Here is a 21257-nt window from a genome sequence, read left to right as displayed (position 1 = left end):
AGCTTCTTTATACACTGTGTTGATTAGTAAGAGTCACCAACGCAGCAAATCCCTGGCAGGGATAGAGCCAAGTGTACTGTATGTCCTCATGTCCCTGTCAGATTGGGATACCCTGCTGATCAACTCTGAATCTCTCCAGTCAGTGCTGGGGGACTGGCCAGTGAAAATCTCATGCCATCCCCCTCCTGATGGGAGGCTAACTCTGTTAAAAACTGTTCCCTTTGAATTGGCTACAAAAGAAGCGCCCGGTCCTATCTCTTCGGCAATTACTGTCTATGCCGACGGAGGAAAGAAACATGGGGCGTGTGTTTGGAAAATAGATAACGATTGGAAAATAAAAATAACCTCTCCTCAAAAGTCTGCGCAACGCTCTGAATTGGCTGCTGCTATTCTTGCGTTCGCTGAATTCAAAAGCCAACCTTTTAACTTAATTTGAGATAGCTTGTATGTTGTTTACTTAATCAAGAACATTGCCTATGCTTATCTCTCCCCACTGTTACAGCCCGACTTATTACAGCAATTTCTTGCCTTACAAACCTTGCTTGTTAATCGCTCTCATCTCTACTATGTTGCTCATATCCGCAGTCATCAGCCATTTCCCGGCCCTTTGCAAGAGGGCAATGATATGGCTGATGCGGCAGCCGCAGCTGCAACCGCAGACAGCGCCATCTCTTGCATGATTCTTTCACAACAAACACCCTGGGACAGTCATAGCTATTTTCATCAAAATAAAAAAGCCTTGGCCAGACAGTTTAAAATATCTCAGAATGAAGCAGCAGCAATAATCCAGCAATGCCCCACTTGCTCTCGCCAAGGTGTTTCTTTACCCATGGGGGTAAACCCTCGAGGCATAAACGCCTTAGAACTTTGGCAAATGGATGTTACTCAATATCCACCCTTTAATCCATGGAAATATCTTCATGTCACCGTAGACACTCATTCAGGATTTATCATGGCCACACCTCAAAGGGGTGAAGCCACAAAACATGTTATCAACCATTGCATTAAAACATTCGCCTCCATGGGAAAACCCAAGGAGATAAAAACAGACAACGGCCCTGCATACACCAGTACTGCTTTTGCACAATTTTGCTCCCAATGGCAAATTACTCACAAATTCGGTATTCCATTCAATTCTCAGGGACAAGCCATTGTTGAACGAACTCATCAAACCCTTAAAAATAATTTGGAAAAATTCAAATTTAAGAATGTCACAGGGTTGCCAGGACTCCAGAATGCATTAAATGTTTGCTTATTTACTCTTAACTTCCTCAATGAGTCCGGATCCCCCCCATGCACAGCAGCATCACGTCATTTCGCTTCCTCGCCTCATCTTGAACCCAGACCAACGGTATCAGCTTCCAGATCCTCAGTGGAAAGGTCCTGCTGAACTTATAACCTGGGGACGAGGGTACGCTGCTGTTTTCCACAACAACAACACCATCTGGGTCCCTGGACGACACGTAAGGCCTTTTCTACCCAAACCAGCCTTGCCTACATCAGCATCATGAAGCTGCCCGCTGCATTCATCATTTGCTTCCTGGGTTTCCACATCGTTCCTGCCGATACGACAGCCACCCCATCCTCCTGCGATGCCTGCATCAAAACTACTCGCAGCGGAACAAAGACCCAGTCCACCCTGATCTATCATACTTTGAAACCTGAATGCAACTCCACGACGGTCTCCCCTTGTCTGCATAACAACACTCAATATGCACGATGCTACACCAAACAAGGTATCCAATGCTACGAACCAAAGGCTGTGGGGCCCATCATCGCCTCACTGTATGTCTATGCCTACAAAGGAGGATCCAGCTCTGACCTTGCCTCAATGTTCTCAACCAGTCAAGCAAAAAATGGGTACATTACCCATAATGTCACTCGGGGGGTACCAATACTTCTGTGTGTTTTGATGCTTGCTTTGCCATCAGCAAAGGCCAAGGTTCTAACGACGCTGCAGGAGTCACCTGCGGCTCACACAGCTGGCAAAGATCTTATCTATAGGAAAAGAAATATCTCTTTCAAAAGGTGTCCGGGACTAACGTGGGGGCCACCACTGTTTACAACTACTGATACACCCCACCTATTGACTCTGCTCAAGTAAGAGGCCCTCAAAATATTAATATCACTGTTAAATCAAGCTCTACTTCATGTACCACTGACAAATGTAATCCTATTTGCTTGTACACTCACTTACCTGAATCTTGGGGGTACCGTATCCCCATATATATGCTCAATAGAATTATAAGGTTGCAAGCTGTATTAGAAATTATAACCAATGAAACTGCTCTTGCTTTGAAAACACTAGCTAAAGAAAGTGCATTGTCTAGAACATATATCATGCAAAATCGTTTAGCTTTAGATTATCTCCTTGCCAAAGAAGGAGAAGTGTGTGGAAAATTTAACCTTAGTAATTGTTGTATTGAGGTAGATGATAGTGGAAAAGTTATTCAACAAATCACTGATAGAATGATTAAGATTGCGCATGTACCTGTACAAACATGGAATGGTCTTGATTTTAGAGACATGTTTGGATCCTGGTTCCCAAAATTACCTGGTTTGCAAGCTATTGTAGCGCTTATTGGTATGATTGCTGCAGGATGTATTATATTGCCTTGTGTATTACCTATCTTTGTACGCACTATTTCTAACAGTTTATCCCTTTTGGCTGAGAAAAAAGCCACTGCGCAGGTAATGGCTCTCTGGAATCAACAAATAACTACCACATATGAACCACTGCCATCCGAAGATGAGATGGGAGAGCCAACCTGTGATGACCCAGACAAGGACGAGATGTTTGTGATGGTCGAAGAAGTCACGAACGCCATGGGTAACATCAGCATGCACAACACTCTTGCCTACGCGCCTGACAAAGGCTGCTGTTGGAACTGAAACACTCCCTGTCTCTTAAAAAAGAAAAACAGAGGAGATGTGGGAATTACTCCTTGTTCCTTTGCGTATGTGCAAGGGCAACGGGCCTTCTGGTAGTTACCTGTAACACGAAGCAAGGAACAAGGTCAGAATGTTGCCATTTCTTACCCAGGATTGTAGCAAACTTAGACTTTACAGCTTTGTATTCTTACATGGCATTTTGTGTGATGTAATGCGTTTGTAAAAACACACTAACAAAAAATTGCAACATTAACAAAGATTGCTTCTAATAAGAGGATGTCAGAGTTTGCCCTGTGCTCTCATCCCGATCTTGCTTCATGGCGTCGTCTCAGTGTTTTCATTCATGAGAGGCCAGTGTTATCATTCATGAGAGACCACCACAGTTAAGCATCTTCGGGCACTACCTGAACAGAAAGTCAATGAAACTGGGATAACATTTTTTTTAAAAATTATGTGAGCCACCAAGTGGTTGTGGATGACTCTTACACATAGATTTCTCTATGACAATCTGTCCCTAATCTGTTATTGCAGGTCTTTCAAAGGGGCGCTCACTTCTGCTATAACTCAGCCCATCCACCTTACGGTTGATGGTCCTCTTCTCTTTCCTTCCACTTTTGCCAGCAGTAAGAGAGAGGTCTTTGTGTAAAGTTTGATTTGAACCTGGTCATTTATATCTCAAATTTAAGAATTCTGGGTTGATTTGTCTCCTTATCCATCAAGAACAATTATTGACTGCATTAAAAATAGGCTAAACAGTCTGTATTTGTTTCGCTAGATTTTAATGGACTTCAGAATGAATGGACTTCAGAGAAGGAACGAAACTGTAGCTTAAGTGCCATAATTATGGGGGATTATATTTTATAGCATTTGGTATTCTATTCTCGGAAATACATACAGGCAGTCCTCAACTTACAACCACAATGGAGCCAAAAATTTCTGTTAAGTGAAAGATTTGTTAAGTGGGTTTTGCCCTATTTTGCAACCTTTCTTGCCACAGTTGTTAAGTGAATCACTGCAGTTGGTAAGTTAGTAACCCGGTTGTTAAACGAACCAGCTTTCCCATTGACATTGCCTGTGAGAAGGTCTCAAAAGTTGATCACGTGACCTTGGGACACAGCAATGGTCGTAAATATGAACCCCTTGTCAAGCATCCACATTTTGATCACATGTTCATGAGGATGCTGCAATGGTTGTAACTGTGAAAAATGACCATGTCACATTTTTCAGTGCCCTTGTTAACTTGGAACAGTCATTAAATCAACTGTTGTAAGTCGAGGATTACCTGTATTCCATATTCCCTATCACCAGGGGTGGGATGCTACCGGTTCTGCCTAGCTCTATAGAACTGGTAGCTCTGAAGTGCAGCAGACACTGAACCGGTTCTGTATTTGCTGCTGTTTGGCTTGGGCTCTTACCTGTCCTTTATTTCCTGCTTTTTCAACCTCAGCTGCTTTGTGCGGCACAGCTGAGGTTGAAAAAGCAGGGAAATAGAGGCTTTTCAAACGTTGCTTACCCGTGCACAGCACTTTTCAGCTGTCTGGGCAGCATAGCTTAAGGTTTTTTACACATGCGCGCAGAGCACATCAGGCGCCCGTGGGCACAAAGAATAGAATAGAATAGAATAGAATAGAATAGAATAGAATAGAATAGAATAGAATAGAATAGAATACTTTATTGGCCAAGTGTGATTGGACACACAAGGAATTTGTCTTGGTATAAATACTCTCAGTATACATAAAGAAAAGGTACATTCGTTAAGAATCAAGAGTCATAACGTACAACACTTAATGATAGTCATAGGGTACAATCAAAAATCAAATCATACTAGGAAACAGTCAAGTGGGAGGTGATGGGTGATAAGGAGTGGTGAGAAGGTTAACAGTAATAGTAGTGTACACTTTGTAAATACTGTAGTTGAACAGCGTTGAGGGAATTATTTGTTTAGCAGAGTGATGGCTTTCGGGAAAAAACTGTTCTTGTGTCTCGTTGTTCTGGTGTGCAGTGCTCTATAGGGTCGTTTTGAGGGTAGGAGTTGAAACAGTTTATGTCTGGGATGTGAGGGGTCTGTAAATATTTTCACAGCCCTCTTTTTGACTCGTGCAGTATACAGGTCCTCAATTGAAGGCAGGTGGGTAGTAATTGTTTTTTTCTGCAGTCCTAATTATCCTCTGAAGTCTGTGTCTGTCCTGTTGGGTTGCAGAACCAAACCAGACAGTTATAGAGAAGCAGATGACAGACCCAATAATCCCTCTGTAGAACTGTATCAGCAGCTCCTTGGGCAGTTTGAGCTTTCTGAGTTGGTGCAGAAAGAACATTCTTTGTTGTGCTTTTTTGATGACGTTTTTGATGTTAGGTGTCCATTTTAGGTCATGTGATATAATAGAAGCTAGAAATTTGAAGGTCTCTACTGTTGATACTGTGTTGTCTAGTATTGTAAGAGGTGGTAGTATAGGAGGGCTTCTTCTAAAGTCTATCACCATTTTTACGGTTTTGAGTGTGTTCAGTTTGATTGTTCCGGTTACACCACGGGCCAAGTTGTATAACCTCCTGTCTGTATGCAGATTCATCGCTGTCTTGAATGAGACCAATCGCTGTTCTGTCATCAGCAAACTTCAGTATTTTAATAGATGGATTGTTTGTGATGCAGTCACTGGTATATAGAGAGAAGTGGAGATAGCACACAGCCTTGGGAGGCCCCTGTGCTGATTGTACAGGTATCAGATGTGATTCTACCCAGCTTCGCACAAAACATAATCACCGAACCGATAGTAACACTGGTTGAATCCCACCCCTGCCTATCACTCCTTTCTGTACTTGTCTCCTAGATCTTTTAACTATAAAACTAAGGCCACCTATAAAAATGAAAAAAAGAAAAAAAGAAAGAGAGAGAGAATAGTAGTAAATTATCTATTCCATTACATGCTTTGGTAACAGCTCATTAATCTGTATTATGCCATCTCCTACAAAACAGATAAGCAACTACCACCAAAATGCCCCATGGCCAACTGGAGTCCTTTATCTATTAAGCACTACCTCTCTATACAACCGAGAAAAGAATTCCAGAATCCATCACAGTGCTGTTGTAAACAAATAGGTGAACAGCACAGAACATGGCCCTGGCTCACTGGCCCTGTTCTTAAAAAGATCAAGTCCCTAATGATGAAACTTCAGGGAGGAGATAGGCAGAGTTTCTCATCATAGAGTCTTCGAGATGCGTTTGACTGTGACTGCAGTCATTCCTAGCCATTATGCCTTTGGGATACTGTACATTTCTGAGTTGTACAGGTAGCCCTCGACTTATAACAGTTCCATTTAGTAACGGTTCAAAGTTACGGCACTGAAAAAGCGACTTTAACGACCATTTTTCACACTTACGACCATTGTGCTATATCCCCATGGTCACGCGATCAAAATTCGGATGCTTGGCAAGTGATTCATATTTATGATGGTTGCAGTGTCCCAGGGTGGCGCCCCTCTGACAAGCAAAGTCAATGGGGGAAGCCAGGTTCCCTGAACAACCATGTTACTAACTTAACAGCTGCAGCGATTCACTTAGCAATGATGTCAGGAAAGGTCGTAAAATGGGGCAAAAAATAATTTAACAACTGTTTCACTTAGCAATAAAAATGTTGGGTCCAACTGTGGTTAAAAGTCGAGGACTACCTGTAGTCGAATACATTTGGAGGACACTTGGTTGGGAAAAGCGAAGAGTCCATTCTCCTTCAGGGGCACCCAGCTGAAAAATCCTAGACTGGGGGAGCACGTGGAATAGAATAGGATAAGATAGGATGGGATGGATAGGACTCCTATCCATCCCATCCTATCTTTATCTTATCTTATTATCCTATCCTCCTGTTAGAGTAGAGTGGAATAAAATAGAATAGAATAGAATAGAATAGAATAGAATAGAATAGAATAAAGAAAAGGAATAGAATATAATAAGAAAAGGAATAGAATATAATAAGAAAAGGAATAGAATATAAAAATGAATAGAGTTGAGTTGAGTAAACTAGAGTGGAATAGAATAGAATAGATAAGAAAAGGAATAGAATATAATAAGAAAATGAATATAATAAAAAATGAATAGAGCTGAGTTGAGTTGAGTTGAGTGGAATAGAATAGAATAGAATAGAATAAGAAAAGGAATAGAATAGAATAGAGTAAGAAAAGGAATAGAATAAAAAAAATGAATAGAGTAGAGTAGAGTGGAGTGGAGTGGAATGGAATGGAATGGAATGGAATGGAATGGAATGGAATAGAATAGAATAGAATAGAATAGAATAGAATAGAATAGAATAGAATAGAATAGAATAAGAAAAGGAATAGAATTAAAAAATGAATAGAGTTGAGTTGAGTGGAATAGAATAGAATAGGAATAGAATAAGAAAAGGAATAGAATAGAGTAAGAAAAGGAATAGAATTAAAAAATGAATAGAGTAGAGTAGAGTAGAGTAGAGTTGAATAGAATAGAATAGAATAGAATAGAATAAGAAAAGGAATAGAATAAAAAAACGAATAGAGTGGAGTGGAGTGAAGCAGAGTAGAGTAGAACAGAACAGAACAGAACAGAACCTTGGAGGTCTTCTAGTCCAGCCTACTCAAGCTTAATCTTTAAACGCATTTCAGCTTCTTGGCTTCAATTCTTCCCGGAGTAAGGGCTATTTCCCGAGGGCGGACCGGGACGGAAAGAAGGAAGTGGTGGGGGGGGATCCATTCTATTTTGTGGCCGGTAATTGTTATGCTCCTCTCCCTTCCCCCTCCTCCCATCCTTATTAGCGCCTGGAGGGGCAGCAAGGGGCCGGGCGTGGGCGTGGGCGCGCCCGCCTTCCAAGCAAGGCCCGCGAGCAGAGTGCGTCGCGCGCCACTGGCCGCGTGGGCGGCAGGATGTGCGTCAGTCCCGCGCGGGGGAGGCCAACACGTGGAGGCAAGACGGACCACAAGAGAATGGGTGGCGGATCGGGAGGGAGGGGTGTGGGTTGACAAACGAGGTTTATTTCATTTCATTTCACTTATTTACTTTGAAAGATTAGACTTGCTCGCCTTTAAAAAGAAGGGAACTTGCCTCCTGGAGTTGAGATGATGATCTTCGCAGTGTTTCTGCAGCACCGCCACATCCCCGGCACTTCTCCGAAGGGAGATTTTGACTCGGGTCGTGCCTCCTTTCTATTTTCAAATCTTGTCTCAGAAAACTCAAAGAAGGAGCCTGGTCGGCTGGATGAGAAACTATATTGTACTGTACAGTAGTTGTAATTTAATCTTGGAGAATAGGTATATTCCATAAGAATTCATTTGCTTGATGTGTTAACGTATTGGATCTCAGATGAACTGATGTATAAGCCTTCCCCTTACCAACATTCCTAGCATCGCAGCTTGTTTTTGGTTTTTTTGAAGAGATAGCACTGCTGAAAATGGGATTACACCACTGCCAATGGGCCTTTGTTGTGTGTCCAGTTACAAAGTAAAGTAAAATGTACAAAGTAAAATGTAAATAAAGTAACCTGGCTGCCAACCTGAGTTTTTAACCCAGGGTTATCTCTGATCACTAGTGTATATGTATGCATCAACTCTTGTATATGTATGATACATGGTAATATAATTTTATTGATTTAGGCTGAAATCCAGTTCTTATAGTTTAAAAACACAATTGATGGTTTAGCATATTGTACAAACCCATTGGCTTAATAAGCTATGATTAAACAAACCTTGGCTTGTATGACATGTACATTCATTCACTCCAATCTTATGCATGTTTACTCACTCTTGGCTTTCAGTGCAACTTTTATCAAATTAGACAACTGTGTTCCGATGGGTCATTGTTTTAGAGATATTTTCTTATTGAAACAGAAAAACAAAATGATTATGGGTGGGCAAAAAATCAGTGGGAGCGAGAAACTTCTAACTTCTGTCAATTTCTCTACTGAGTTTCCTTGTGAGAAGTTGACAAGGGAGTATTGGAATTTTTTCTTCCTTTACTTCCTCTTTACTTTCTTCTTCCTTTCCCCTAACCTCCCTGCTTTTTCTCTTCTCTCCTTTTCTTCCTGTTCCTTCCCCCATTCCCAGTTTCTTCCTTTTCTCTCTCCTCCTTCCTGTCACATTGAGAATAGACCTGATGCTGGCTTCCTCATTGATTTCATAAAACAATATATGCCATGTGGGTCAGGGAGGTGCATGTTGCTTGCTGAAAGTCAGAAAGGGCATATGAGAGGCTGCAGGAGTCAGCAAGGGCGCTTGGTACAGCACAGGTTGAAAAGCGCATGAGTAGCTAGCTGTATTGAATTTATGCTTCCTGTTGGTTTCCCCACCTACTTGTGGAAAGCTGTCAGGGAGTGTTGGAAATAACAATCAAGTGATTCTAGATGACTGAAGCAGTGCAGCAGCACCAAAGCATGAAGCCATGAATTGCCAAATTTCAATTCTGTGTGAGTCACAGATCTCAGATTTTGGATGTATTTTGAAAATTAGCCCATTTGAAGTACATTGATTCAAAAAATGTTGCCCTGTGATGCACCATTTTGCCCAATTGAAGGTTACAAACAAACAAAAATTTCAGTAGTATATAGATTTTTAATTCCAGCCATGTGCATAAAAGGCTGTAAAGAAGGGGCTGAAATCTATGCCCTATAACCAACATTTTCCCTTTATAGCTAGTTCCTAATATGTCCCTGTTGCATGTTGAGTTTTAGAGACAAGATGGGATTTAAGCACAATTTAAGGGACGCCAGACCTAAAGGCCTGGGCCTGAGGTTGGCCATGGAGGGCTTCAAGGCTTGGTATTTCCTCCCCACACCTTTGAGAAAAAGCAGTCACAAGCCCTGTGAGAGACCACTTAGTGGAATTCTATGTTAGTGCTCAGGCATCTCTGAATAGAAATCTTTTCTCGGCAGCTAAAGTTGGTCAAAGGTCCCCACCTCCGCAGAGCAAGCTCTCTGCCCACATCTTCCTTTGCATGGAGAGAATGGCTCTGTTGCTGACGAGCCAAGAGACGTGCAACAGATTGGACACTGCTATCAGAAGGAGCATTAGTGTGTATGCGTGGGTGGGGGGAGGCACAGTGTGTGGGTGGCAGAGAAAGGAATGGAACTTCCGTAACTGCAAACCCCACAGCGATGTTTCCTGTATCACAAAGAGGATCCAAAAATAAAGTCATAAACTAATCCCAGCTACAAAGGAATGTAGAAATTTAGGATTGTAAGGAACTGAGGGTTCTTGAGCATTAGATGGATGTGCAATGAAAAACCACGATTGGGTTTTTGAGGGTATGGACTACGGAGTGAGAAGGGATGTACACATTTTTGTTAAATTTATAAAAGCATTTCTATACTGGCTTTCAAGATATATCTGAGATGAACCAATATACACTGCTCAAAAAAATGAAGGGTACACTTAAACAACACAATGTAACTCCAAGTCAATCACACTTCTGTGAAATCAAACTGTCCACTTAGGTAGCAACACTGATTGACAATCAATTTCACATGCTGTTGTGCAAATGGAATAGACAACAGGTGGAAAGCAGAGGCAGGTAGCAAGACATCCCCAATAAAGGAGTGGTTCTGCAGGTGGTGACCACAGACCACTTCTCTTCCTATGCTTTCTGGCTGATGGTTTGGTCACTTTTGAATGCTGGCAGTGCTTTCACTCTAGTGGTAGCATGAGATGGAGTCTACAACCCACACAAGTGGCTCAGGTAGTGCAGCTCATCCAGGATGGCACATCAATGCGAGCTGTGGCAAGAAGGTTTGCTGTGTCTGTCAGCATAGTGTCCAGAGCATGGAGGTGCTACCAGGAGACAGGCCAGTACATCAGGAGACATGGAGAAGGCCGTAGGAGGGCAACAACCCAGCATCAGGACTGCTACCTCCACCTTTGTGCAAGGAGGGACAGGAGAAGCACTGCCAGAGGCCTGCAAAATGACCTCCAGCTGGCCACAAATGTGCATGTGGCTGCTCAAACAGTCAGAAACAGACTCCATGAGGGTGGTATGAGGGCTGGACATCCACAAGTGGGGGTTGTGCTTACAGCCCAACACTGCAGGACGTTTGGCATTTGCCAGAGAACACCAAGATTGGCAAATTCGCCACTGGCTCCCTGTGTTCTTCACAGATGAAAGCAGGTTCACACTGAGCACATGTGACAGACGTGATAGATCCATGCACGAGACGCCGTGGAGAACATTCTGCTGCCTGCAACATCCTCCAGCATGACCGGTTTGGCAGTGGGTCAGTAATGGTGTGGGATGGCCTTTCTTTAGGGGGCCACACAGCCTTCCATGTGCTCGCCAGAGGTAGCCTGACTGCCATTAGATACCAAGGTGAGATCCTCAGACCTCTTGTGAGACCATATGCTGGTGCGGTTGGCCCTGGGTTCCTCCTAATGCACGACAATGCTAGACCTCATGTGGCTGGAGTGTGTTAGCAGTTCCTGCAAGACAAAGGCATTGATGCTATGGACTGGCCTACCCATTCCCCAGGTCTGAATCCAATTGAGCACATCTGGGACATCATGTCTCGCTCCATCCACCAATGCCACGTTGCACCACAGACTGTCCAGGAGTTGGGGATGCCTTAGTCCAGGTGTGGGAGGAGATCCCTCAGGAGACCATCCGCCACCTCATCAGGAGCATGCCCAGGCATTGTAGGGAGGTCATACAGGCACATGGAGGCCACACACACTACTGAGCCTCATTTTGACTTGTTTTAAGGACATTACATCAAAGTTGGATCAGCCTGTAGTGTTTTTTTCCACTTTAGTTTTGAGTGTAACTCCAAATCCAGACCTCCATGGGTTGCTAAATTTGATTTCCATTGATAATTTTTGTGTGATTTTGTTGTCAGCACATTCAACTAATGAACAAAGTTGTAATGAACAAAGTATTTAATAAGAATATTCCATTCATTCAGATCTAGGATGTTTTATTTTTGTGTTCCCTTTATTTTTTTTGAGCAGTGTATATGCTGTTTCAGACAACTGAGAAGCTCTAAAATGATTCAGATTAAAAAAAAACCAAAAACATCCAGTTGGACAGGTAGCAAGCCAGAGTGTCCCAAAAAGTTTTAATAGGTAAAGAAATTTGGCATTTTTGGTATTGAAGTTGGGAAACTCTGAAACTGGAATTGTACAACCAGAAAATGAAGTAACTAGAAGAGCAACTTGCTCAAACCATCTGCTTAAAATAACGAAGGACACCTCCATTCCAACTTTCATCCAAAGTCACAGTACACAGTACCCCCCAAACACTTGAATAGTTCTGGAAAATGATGTATAAAATCCCACAAGTACCATTCCTCTCCTTGTCTATAGCAATATGGTAATATCAAATGACAATTTGGAATTATGCGCTATCAGAGAAAATGATTCTGTCTAAAAGCCAGTCCCTACTTCATCAAATTCCAATCATAGGTCAGTGTTGCCATTTAAAGTTAAAAGAATGAAATAGATGATAGGGAAGATCCATCTGCCCTGAGACCTTGAACAGCTGCCAGCCCAGGAGAGTTAGATGGCTAAATTTGGTGTAGTGGTTAAGGCACCCAGGTAGAAACGAGATGGTGCAGGATGCCAGTTGGGGACCTTGGCCAGTTGCTCTCAGCTCTTAAGCAGACAGTGGAAAAGTACTTCCAAGAAAACTTCCAAGGAAAACTGCAGGGACTTGTCCAGGTAATCTTCAGGATTTAGCACTGACCTGAAGACAATCCAATTGGCACAAGCTAGTATAAAGTAGCTTTTATTGTTTCCATTATGGCAGTTACAATAACCAGTAATCATAGACATAATTCTCTAGGTCAGGATCAAGAAATACCTTTTCTGGTATTTAAAAATTACAGGCAGTCTTTCTCCACCAATTACTGTGCACTATTAATGAAACAGACCAGAATTTACATACATACAATACGTGGCTTCTTCTGTTAAAGGAACCTTGTTCTTTTATCCAGACACACTACCTTTGCACCGTTTGGCAGAAGAGGGAAAATACAAATGTGTTCTCACCATCCCCCATACATTCAGCTCAATAAATAATGGATTTATAAAGTACTGCTTTTTGCTTTTCAAAAATAAAGCAGCAGGTCTCCTAGCATGTTTCAGTAAAATGGACGCTGAATTCAACGTAAAACAGGGACTGGGAAGCGATTACAGTACTTTATTATTTAAAAAAAAAAAAACATGTAAAAGTAAGGTAGATTGATTCCTGACTAACTTTCAGATAGGTACACTTGAACGCCCAGAATTTCTCAGCCATATTTGGTCATTGCTGAGAATTCTGGGAGTTGAAGTCGGTAAGTTGTCTTGGGTTGGAAAATGCCGAATCAAATCCTGTATCCCGGTTTGGGCCTCATAATATTTGGAACTCCTCATATGTCTCCAATGAATGGATGTATTATTTTTCTCAGCAACTCTCTCCGATCGCGGAACTTTATTCCGTACAGTGTTAAACAGCACCCATAGCAATGGAATAAAATAAAATAAACTAAAATAAAATCCAGCAACCCTGCCCTGAACTCCCCCCGCGCCCCGGGTATACTCAAGCGTCCCACTAAGCGAACCGACAGGTCGCTTACGACGCACATCCAAGCGCGCTCAGGAAAGGATCATCGCGCGCACACGATGAGCCTCCAGAGGCGGGAAAAGCGGCGACAGGGAAGGAAACCCGCTTTATTTTAAGTGCACGAAAGCGGTGCGCGTTTCACCGACACGGGGCTTATCATCCAAAGCTCAGGTTTGCAAAACATGGCAAAGAAAAAGCGGCAGGCCGATGATGTCCGTCCCCGGATCGACGCCGTCTCCTCTTTCCAAGGCGCGCAAACGCCCGCGCCGAAGACAAGTGGAAGAAATTGGGCCGATAAAGCGGGGGTGGGATGGGATGGGATGACGGGCGGCGGGCGGTGGTAGGAATCCTATACGCTCTTTCCTGCCTTGGCGTCTTGGAAGAAGCCGCGAGGAGGGAAGGTGGGCGGTAAATGCCGTCCCTCCCCCTCCCCCGGCGCTTGCGGTGGCGAAGGCTGTTTGATGTTGCTGCTGTTGCAGTTTTTCTGGTCCGAGGCAGAAGCTGCCTGCCGCCCCCGAAACCTCCCACGCGCGGCAGCAGCTCAGAGCCGCTGCCGCCGCCGTTCCATTGTAAATCCGGCAGCGTGGGAGGCAATTCAGTGCCAAAGGCTCAGCGCCGAGGCGCGCAGAGAGAAAGGAGGAGGAGGAGGAGGAAGCAGAGGAAGAGGAGGGAGCGGGGAGGCGAACGGGGGAGCTCCGACCGAGGGACGCAGAAGACCATCGAAGCCGGGCAGGGGTGCCGCGTTGGGAGCTCTGCGCCTTCTGGGTCTGCCTTTCCGCGGAGAGCCAGAAGAAGAAGGTGCGGCCGCCGGCGAGGCTCCCGAGGCCTCGGGTCCATGCTTGACGGGCACACCAGTCGGGCTGCGAAGAAATCCACTGGCGCGGTAAGATTGCCACGGGGGTGGGGTGGGCAGCGAGGAGAGGGAGGTGGGGTGGGGTGGGGGCTTGGAGGAGGCGCCGCGGACGAACAGGAGAGATGAGGAGGGGAGCGACTGGAAGCAAGTTATGGGGAGGGTGAGGGGGGTTCAAGAACTGCCAAGATGGAATCGGCTGCCAAACCACGCAGCTCTTCAACGAAACGCTTCTCCTTAAGAAGCTGCTCCGGATGCAAAATGGTGAAAATGCCAGGATATTCAGAAAGATTTCGGGGGTCGAGCTTGCTATTTGGGATGGGGGGGGGAAGCCACGCCCCCCACTTGGCAACCTTATTGGATTCTGCACAAGCTCAGACACCCAACCCATCTCTCTCAGTATATACTCCAGCCTGTATTCCAAAGAGTTGAACTCCTCATTGGGTATGTAGTCAGAATCTGTGGTTGTCAGCACCAAACTACCTTGTTAAATGAAACCTGAAACGAAATGAGAGAGCATTTGGAGGGTTATCATGGTGCACCCGGAAAAATTACACCTGCATTGGTATCTGAGAAAGACTAGGGTGCAGGGAAGAGTTTAATATCTTAAACTAAATTAACATTTGGGGGGGGGGGGAAGAGCCAGGATTAAAAAAACTTCATCTCTGAGCTTTCAACCTGGGATTGAAATACTGATGTTAAAATGGAAGGATGTTAAGATTATGTAGATCCTCATCAAACACCTAATCTTTCATACTTTATCCAGAAATATAAGGTATTGGGATTAAGAAAAACTATATTCCAGATAGTAAACTTAGAATTATAACTCTATAATTGCTCTCTGGTGCTTTAAATAATAATATAAGTAACTCCAAAAGATGATAAGCCAGTCAGTATTGTGTTTAAGGAACTTGGCTAATCACAGGTAGTCCTTGAGTTACAACCATAATTGAATCCAAAATTTACATTGCTAAGTGAAAAATTTGTTAAGTGAGTTTTGCCCCATTCTAACAACTATTCTTGCCACAATTGTTGCCACAGGGAATTGTTGCATTTGTTAAATTAATAGCATGGTCGTTAAAGTGGCTTCCCCATTGACTTGGCTTGTCAGAAGGTCGCAAAAGGGATCACATGACCCCCCAGGACACTGCCACTGTCATAAATATGAATCAGTTGCCAAGCATCTGAATTTTGATCATGTCATCATGGGGATGTTGCAGGAGTCCTAAGAGTGAAAAACGTGTCGTAAGTCACATTTTTCAGTGCAGTTGTAACTTTAAACGGTCACTAAATGAACTGTTGTAAGTCAAGGAGTACCTGTACTTTTAATAGCTACCCTGTTGGCATCACCAGAGAAGACTGTCAAGAACTAAAGGAAGATAGTGAAGTTTGATCTGGAGAGTATCTGCCAACAACCCTCAGTTGCTGTTGGCCTCCCCAAGTTAACCAGTTAAGAATCATGACCAGATGAGTTAATTTGACTTTGTTATTATTGACAGAATCTTGCAGGTCTGAAAATACAATTCTCTCCCCATCTCCTTTACAGCCGGAGAAACTAGGGAGGGTCCCTTCTGAGCTTCTTGCCCTGCCCACTATCCAGCTGAGGGCCTTGCTATCTCTTATCTGACCGTTCCCTTGGCAGCATCCTTTCGCCCAGTTTCTCAAGGCTTTCCCCACATTACAGCTGCATTCTCCCATTAGCCCCCCTCCCTTCCACGCCCACATATCTCCCACTTGTATTCTCAAAATTTCCTCACCCGCTGTTTATCTTCAGCCTCTTCCAAGAAGAGAAAATAATGGCAGCTCTGTTGGTATCCATGGAGTGCCAACTCCACCCCAGCCTATTGCTTCACTATTTTAATGGTCTTGTAATAGATGACAGAGCCTGCACAAGGGTGGATAAAGAAGGAACAAGCAGTGGGCGTTTGGAGGAGTCTGATATGTGTGTGCATGTTGGTTACTAGGCCCAGCAAGTGGTGTGTGCAGAGTGTTTCTGGTTTGTGAAGAAAATCTAGGTTTTGTGTGTGCACGCATGTGTGCTAAAGGACAGAAGGTTGGTTGGTAGTACAAAGACAAAGACTTCTATGCATGGGGCGCTGTAATTGTAAGTCAGGGTAGTTTACTGTACTTGAAGATTTGTAATAAAAGAAAAACCCTCACAGTGCAGAGGTAAAAAACTGAAACGGCATACAAGAGCTTTCTTTTGATGGCAAGATTAATGTATTAGAGCTTGGGGTTGCAGTGTGGGATTGATGCAGAATGTGCGTCCCTAGTGAATTCTCTAGTGCAAGATCAAATTCTCCCATAGGTTAAAAAAAAAAAAGCAAGGAAGAAAGCAGGATCTTAAAGAGTAATTGAAGTTTTTAGCAGCAGTCTGAAAATACACTTAATAAGAAATGCACCCCACCGAGCACTGAGTGGGATTTTATTCCAAGAAAGCCAAGGGAGGGTATTGTTATCAGCATGAAGGAGAGGAGAAGAAAAAGGCCGGGGGCTTGTTTGCCTCAGGAATATGGAGGGGACTATATGAGCTACAACAGTACACTTAAGAGGCCTTGTAGAAGGCTTCCCCTGCTTATTGTAGAGCCTTAGAAGACTCTTGGGCTGGATCAGATCCTTTCAGCCAAATTTGGGTCTGTTCATCCAAAGAAATGGCAGGAAAATTCCAGTGTAAAATATCTGCTTATATCACCAAGCCGTTGTTTCTGTATGAATGGGGGCACAGGGTCAACAAGCAAGGGGGGGGAAAGCCCCTTAATTTGTGACGCCGATAGCTCATCCTAATTTAAACTTGCAAACTTAGTCCAAAGGAAATGCCAAGTATTTTCTATGGTGTCTTCTTTCTTTTCCTGCCTGGCTATGGAGATTAAAGAGCAGCTCTGCCCTCCTTCCATTTTGGCAACTATAGGTAGTTCTCAATGTATGACCACAATTGAATCCCAAATTTCTGTGGCTAAGCACGGCAGTTGTTTAATGAGTTTTGCTCCATTTTATGAACTTTTTTTTGCCTCAGTTGTTAAGCGAATCGTGCGGTCGTTAAGCAAATCTGGCTTCCCCCGTTGACTTTGTTTGTTGGAAGCTGGCAGGGATAGGTTACAAATGGTGATCACATGACCCCGGAACAGTACAACTGCCATAAATACATGCCAGTTGCTATGCGTCCACATTTTGATCACGTGACCATCAAAGGTCATATGTGTGAAAACTGATCATCAGTGGTGGTGTAATTTTGAACATAACTAAAAAAAAATGGTTGTCAATTGAGGATTACCTGTACTTCGGCCTTCATGGTCTCACTCTGTCATCCCTGCAGGCAATTGGCAATGGCGTTGTTGCTGCCCCGCACTCTGGGCGAACTTCAGCTCTACCGCGTCCTCCAGAGAGCCAACCTCCTCTCCTACTATGAAACCTTCATTCAGCAGGGCGGTGATGATGTACAGCAACTGTGTGAAGCTGGTGAGGAAGAATTCCTGGAGATCATGGCTCTGGTTGGCATGGCGACCAAGCCACTCCATGTCCGGCGCCTCCAGAAGGCTCTGCGGGAATGGGCAACCAATCCTGGTCTCTTCAACCAGCCGGTGCCCTGCATACCTGTGAACAGCATACCACTCTTCAAGATCTCTGAGTCCGGAGGCCACAAGTCACTCACGAATGGACACACCAGTCCAGTAGAGATCCCTGGCAAAACCAGTGCCACTTCGCCTTCCAAAAGCCCCTCCGAGCCACAAGAGAAGCTGTCCCCCTTGCCAGCCATGCAGTGGGGGAACCCTGAGTCTGAAGAAGAAGGAGGAGTAACCTCACCCAGCGAGCCCCTGTCATCCACTGAGCATCTCGATCCAGAGCTGGCCCATGCAGTGTCCGAGGGGGTGGATCGTCTGTTGCGCACCTGTCCGCGCAGCGGAGATGTAGAATTGAAGACTCTCCTGAAGCTGAATAAGAAGTTGGCCAAAACAGTGGGGCATATCTTCCAGTTGGACAACGGGGACCCTCGGAAGGAAGAAGAGATCCGGCGTCACAGTGCCATCTATGGGCGGGGTGAAACTCGGCGATGCGAGGGCAAACAGCTCACCCTTCATGAGGTGAGCCATGAGGGAAGGTACCACTGGTCAAGCAGAACTCAGGAATGTCATTTACTTAAAGTATTCAATAGGTTTAGCAGACTAAAGAATGTCTAATATTAACACTACTGAAATAATAAAAAAAAACCTGTACACTGTCAGCAGGGGGCAGCATCTGGCTGACTTCATCTGGAAAGGGAAGCTAAGCAAGGGCAGGTCTGTTTACCACTTGGATGCGGGACCTCAGGATATAGTGGGGGAATTGGCCAGATTTTAAAAGTTTCAAAAAATATTGAATGAAGGCAACTCATTCCCAGATGACATGAAAAAAAACTGTATGAATATGCTGAAGTAATCTCTGAGAACTGAGCTTAACTCGAAGGCGGCCTTACTAGTGTAATCCTCTGTGTTAGCCTATACAGTGAAGGTAGTAATTTTGTTTTTTAATGATACAGAATTAACCTAAAAGTTTCTATGGAAAAAGAGTTTCACAGTTGTGGGACTACCAATCTCAAGAGTTTTGGATGAAGAACCAAGGAGACTGGGCCTTAGAAACTAACAGAGGATGAGCCCTCAGGTCTTTTATTCACTAACAGGAATATCCACTGATTAACTTAAGAGTTCATTTTGGTGGATCCCAAAATGCCTTATCCCAGATCAGAATGCCTCCCCTTCCTCTCCTCCTGCCCCCTCCCTCCCTCCTTCCCTCTCTCTCCCCTCCTCTCTCTTTTCCTCTCCTCTCTCCTGCTAATTCTATCTCCTGGTAATAATATCCATCATTCTCCAATTGTTCTCTACAAACCATCAAGGGTCTGTGGAGAATCACCTTCTCATGTTCACTGGCCAGGCTTGCTTCTCTGGCTTCTGCGCCACTTAGCTGTTACATGAAAATGGATCTTTAGTTGAAAAGTGATTTGTGTAGTCTGTAAATGATGATACACGTAAGAATATAAATACCAACTTCAAGAAAATGCTAATAATGAACATACCTCAAATGCAGTTACTGACTGTGAATCCACACGCAATGTAATGACTGGAGCTGTCGCCTCAAACAGACAACCCAAGCAGAAAAAGCAAATATGTAATTTTTTAATCCAAGATCAGCATAAATAATGTTTAAAACTAGGGGATTATTGTTCTTCCTATGACAGCAGTCAGCAATCAGTCTATAGTTGTATACTAAAAAATAGTATACAACTATAAATCCTCATGCGACTAAAAGGTACAAAGAATTACTAAAAGTTATGATTAACATTAATATTGCAAATAATACATGGTGATGAACTAAATGTAGAAGATAATATGTGGTGTCATTAATGTAATAGAAAATATGATTGATAACTAAAAATGAGATGGTGACCTATTCATCCCTTTTCTCTTCGTACTCAAAGATTTCTATTGGAGAACATTGTTGACTAGTTTGTGTTAAGAAATGGGCAACATAAAATAATCCAAGCAGTAGCAAATATATAATTTTGAATTACATTTTGATACACATTTCATTTTAAAACAGGTTTAAAAATAAAGAGGATGGTGAATCTCAAATGAAACTAGTTTATTCACTGGTCCATGCTTTCAGAAACTTAGAGAATCAGAGCTTTAAATGCTTTATGCCTAATATTCTTGGAGGTCCTATGCTTCCTCAGAGAATCAATTCTGTTCACTCTTCTCTCCCAGCTCACAATTAATGAGGCTGCGGCTCAGTTCTGTCTGCGGGACAATTCACTGCTGTTGCGTCGTGTAGAATTGTTCTCACTGTCACGTCAGGTGGCTCGGGAGAGCAGCTATCTATCTTCACTGAAAGGTTCTAGGTAAGAGTCAGATCTTGGTGGTTTTGTTAGCAATGGGAGGTTCTTGAACTGGGCTGTAATCTCTTGAATGATTATTGTAAACCTGTTGGGAAGGTTCTCAGTGGGCAAAATAGATTACTGTTGCTTCTAGTCATATCTTCATTAACTATTCCTTTCAGTCTATGGAGATTCTCAGTCATCCAGGTCAGGGTTGTCCCAGAAGTGCTTTTTCAAGAGGTAACGGGGCTGTCTGGTTTTTCTTTGAAGTCGTTTTGCTTCTTGAAGACATTTTTCATCAAGAGCTGAAGAAGCTTCTTGGATGAGAAGCAAAACGTCTTCAAAGAAAAACTAGAAAGCCCAGTTGCTTCTTGAAAAAGCACCTTTGGGGGGTGACCCTTTCGGGTTACTTGAAGAAACCTGATTTCTTCAAAAGGTTGGAAATACCTTTTGAAATGTCCCCCAAAAACAGGCAGATTAAAAAAAGAATTTTGCATGTATTCCATCTGACCTTGATTCCTATATTATTGAGCATGCTGTCAAAAAAAGTGCTAGATGTGAAGTATGCTGAATATACAAAGTGATCTTTGCTAAGCTGGAGCTAAAATAAGATTTATCCATCTGTGTTAATTATCTGCCCTCTAATGCTAATGAATACAGGTAATTATCCCAAGAGTATCTCAAACATCCAGAAAAACAATCCTTGTATTACTAATTTGCTATTTCTTTGCTTTTCAAATTGGTTTAACAAAAAAGGAAAAAAATCATAATCAAATGGTATAGGAATAATCCTGCATGAATGTTTTCATGTTTTCATCCCCAACTTTTTGTGTGTTTCAAAAAGCTCAAAAAATTCTGTTTTCAGTTTTGAAACCACTGTGTCCCATTAAAGCTGAAATTTGGAGCCTAGAATTTTTACATATTTATAATTCCATTATATAATTCCTGTAATTCCTTTTTATTCTGATGTTTTAAAAAGTAAATTAAAAAGTTTCTGCTTTGACTTTTGAACTAATTACTTTCCCTTTTAAACCCGAAAATTGAGAACTAGGATTTGTGCCCACTGATCACTTATCAAATCAGGATGTAAAATTGTAAGATCCAATCTGGGTCGGTCAACACCAGGACCA

The 21257-nt window shown here is 43.1% G+C and overlaps 1 protein-coding gene across 2 annotated transcripts in view; it reads left to right on the top strand.

The window, feature by feature from the left end:
• The window catches only part of NAB2 (NGFI-A binding protein 2), a 47745-nt gene that overhangs the window by 16646 nt on the left and 9842 nt on the right, over positions 1-21257 (top strand). Inside the window, exons 1-3 of one of the 2 annotated variants that reach the window (XM_026673899.2) lie at positions 13502-14315; positions 17596-18361; positions 20018-20151. In XM_026673899.2, coding sequence (XP_026529684.2) covers positions 13894-14315; positions 17596-18361; positions 20018-20151 — 1322 coding nt within the window. In that variant the 5' untranslated portion in view covers positions 13502-13893. Of the gene's footprint in view, positions 1-13501; positions 14316-17595; positions 18362-20017; positions 20152-21257 lie in introns of those variants that run through there. The other variant, XM_087956507.1, reaches the window with a different exon arrangement.

The sequence above is a fragment of the Notechis scutatus genome, chromosome 2 (assembly GCF_049901735.1).
Source record: "Notechis scutatus isolate UNSWTSFEM ecotype Mainland chromosome 2, rNotScu1.2, whole genome shotgun sequence".
Lineage (NCBI taxonomy): Eukaryota > Metazoa > Chordata > Lepidosauria > Squamata > Elapidae > Notechis > Notechis scutatus.
The sequence above is the reverse complement of the archived record's forward strand: the minus strand, read 5'-3'. Positions and strand labels throughout refer to the sequence as shown.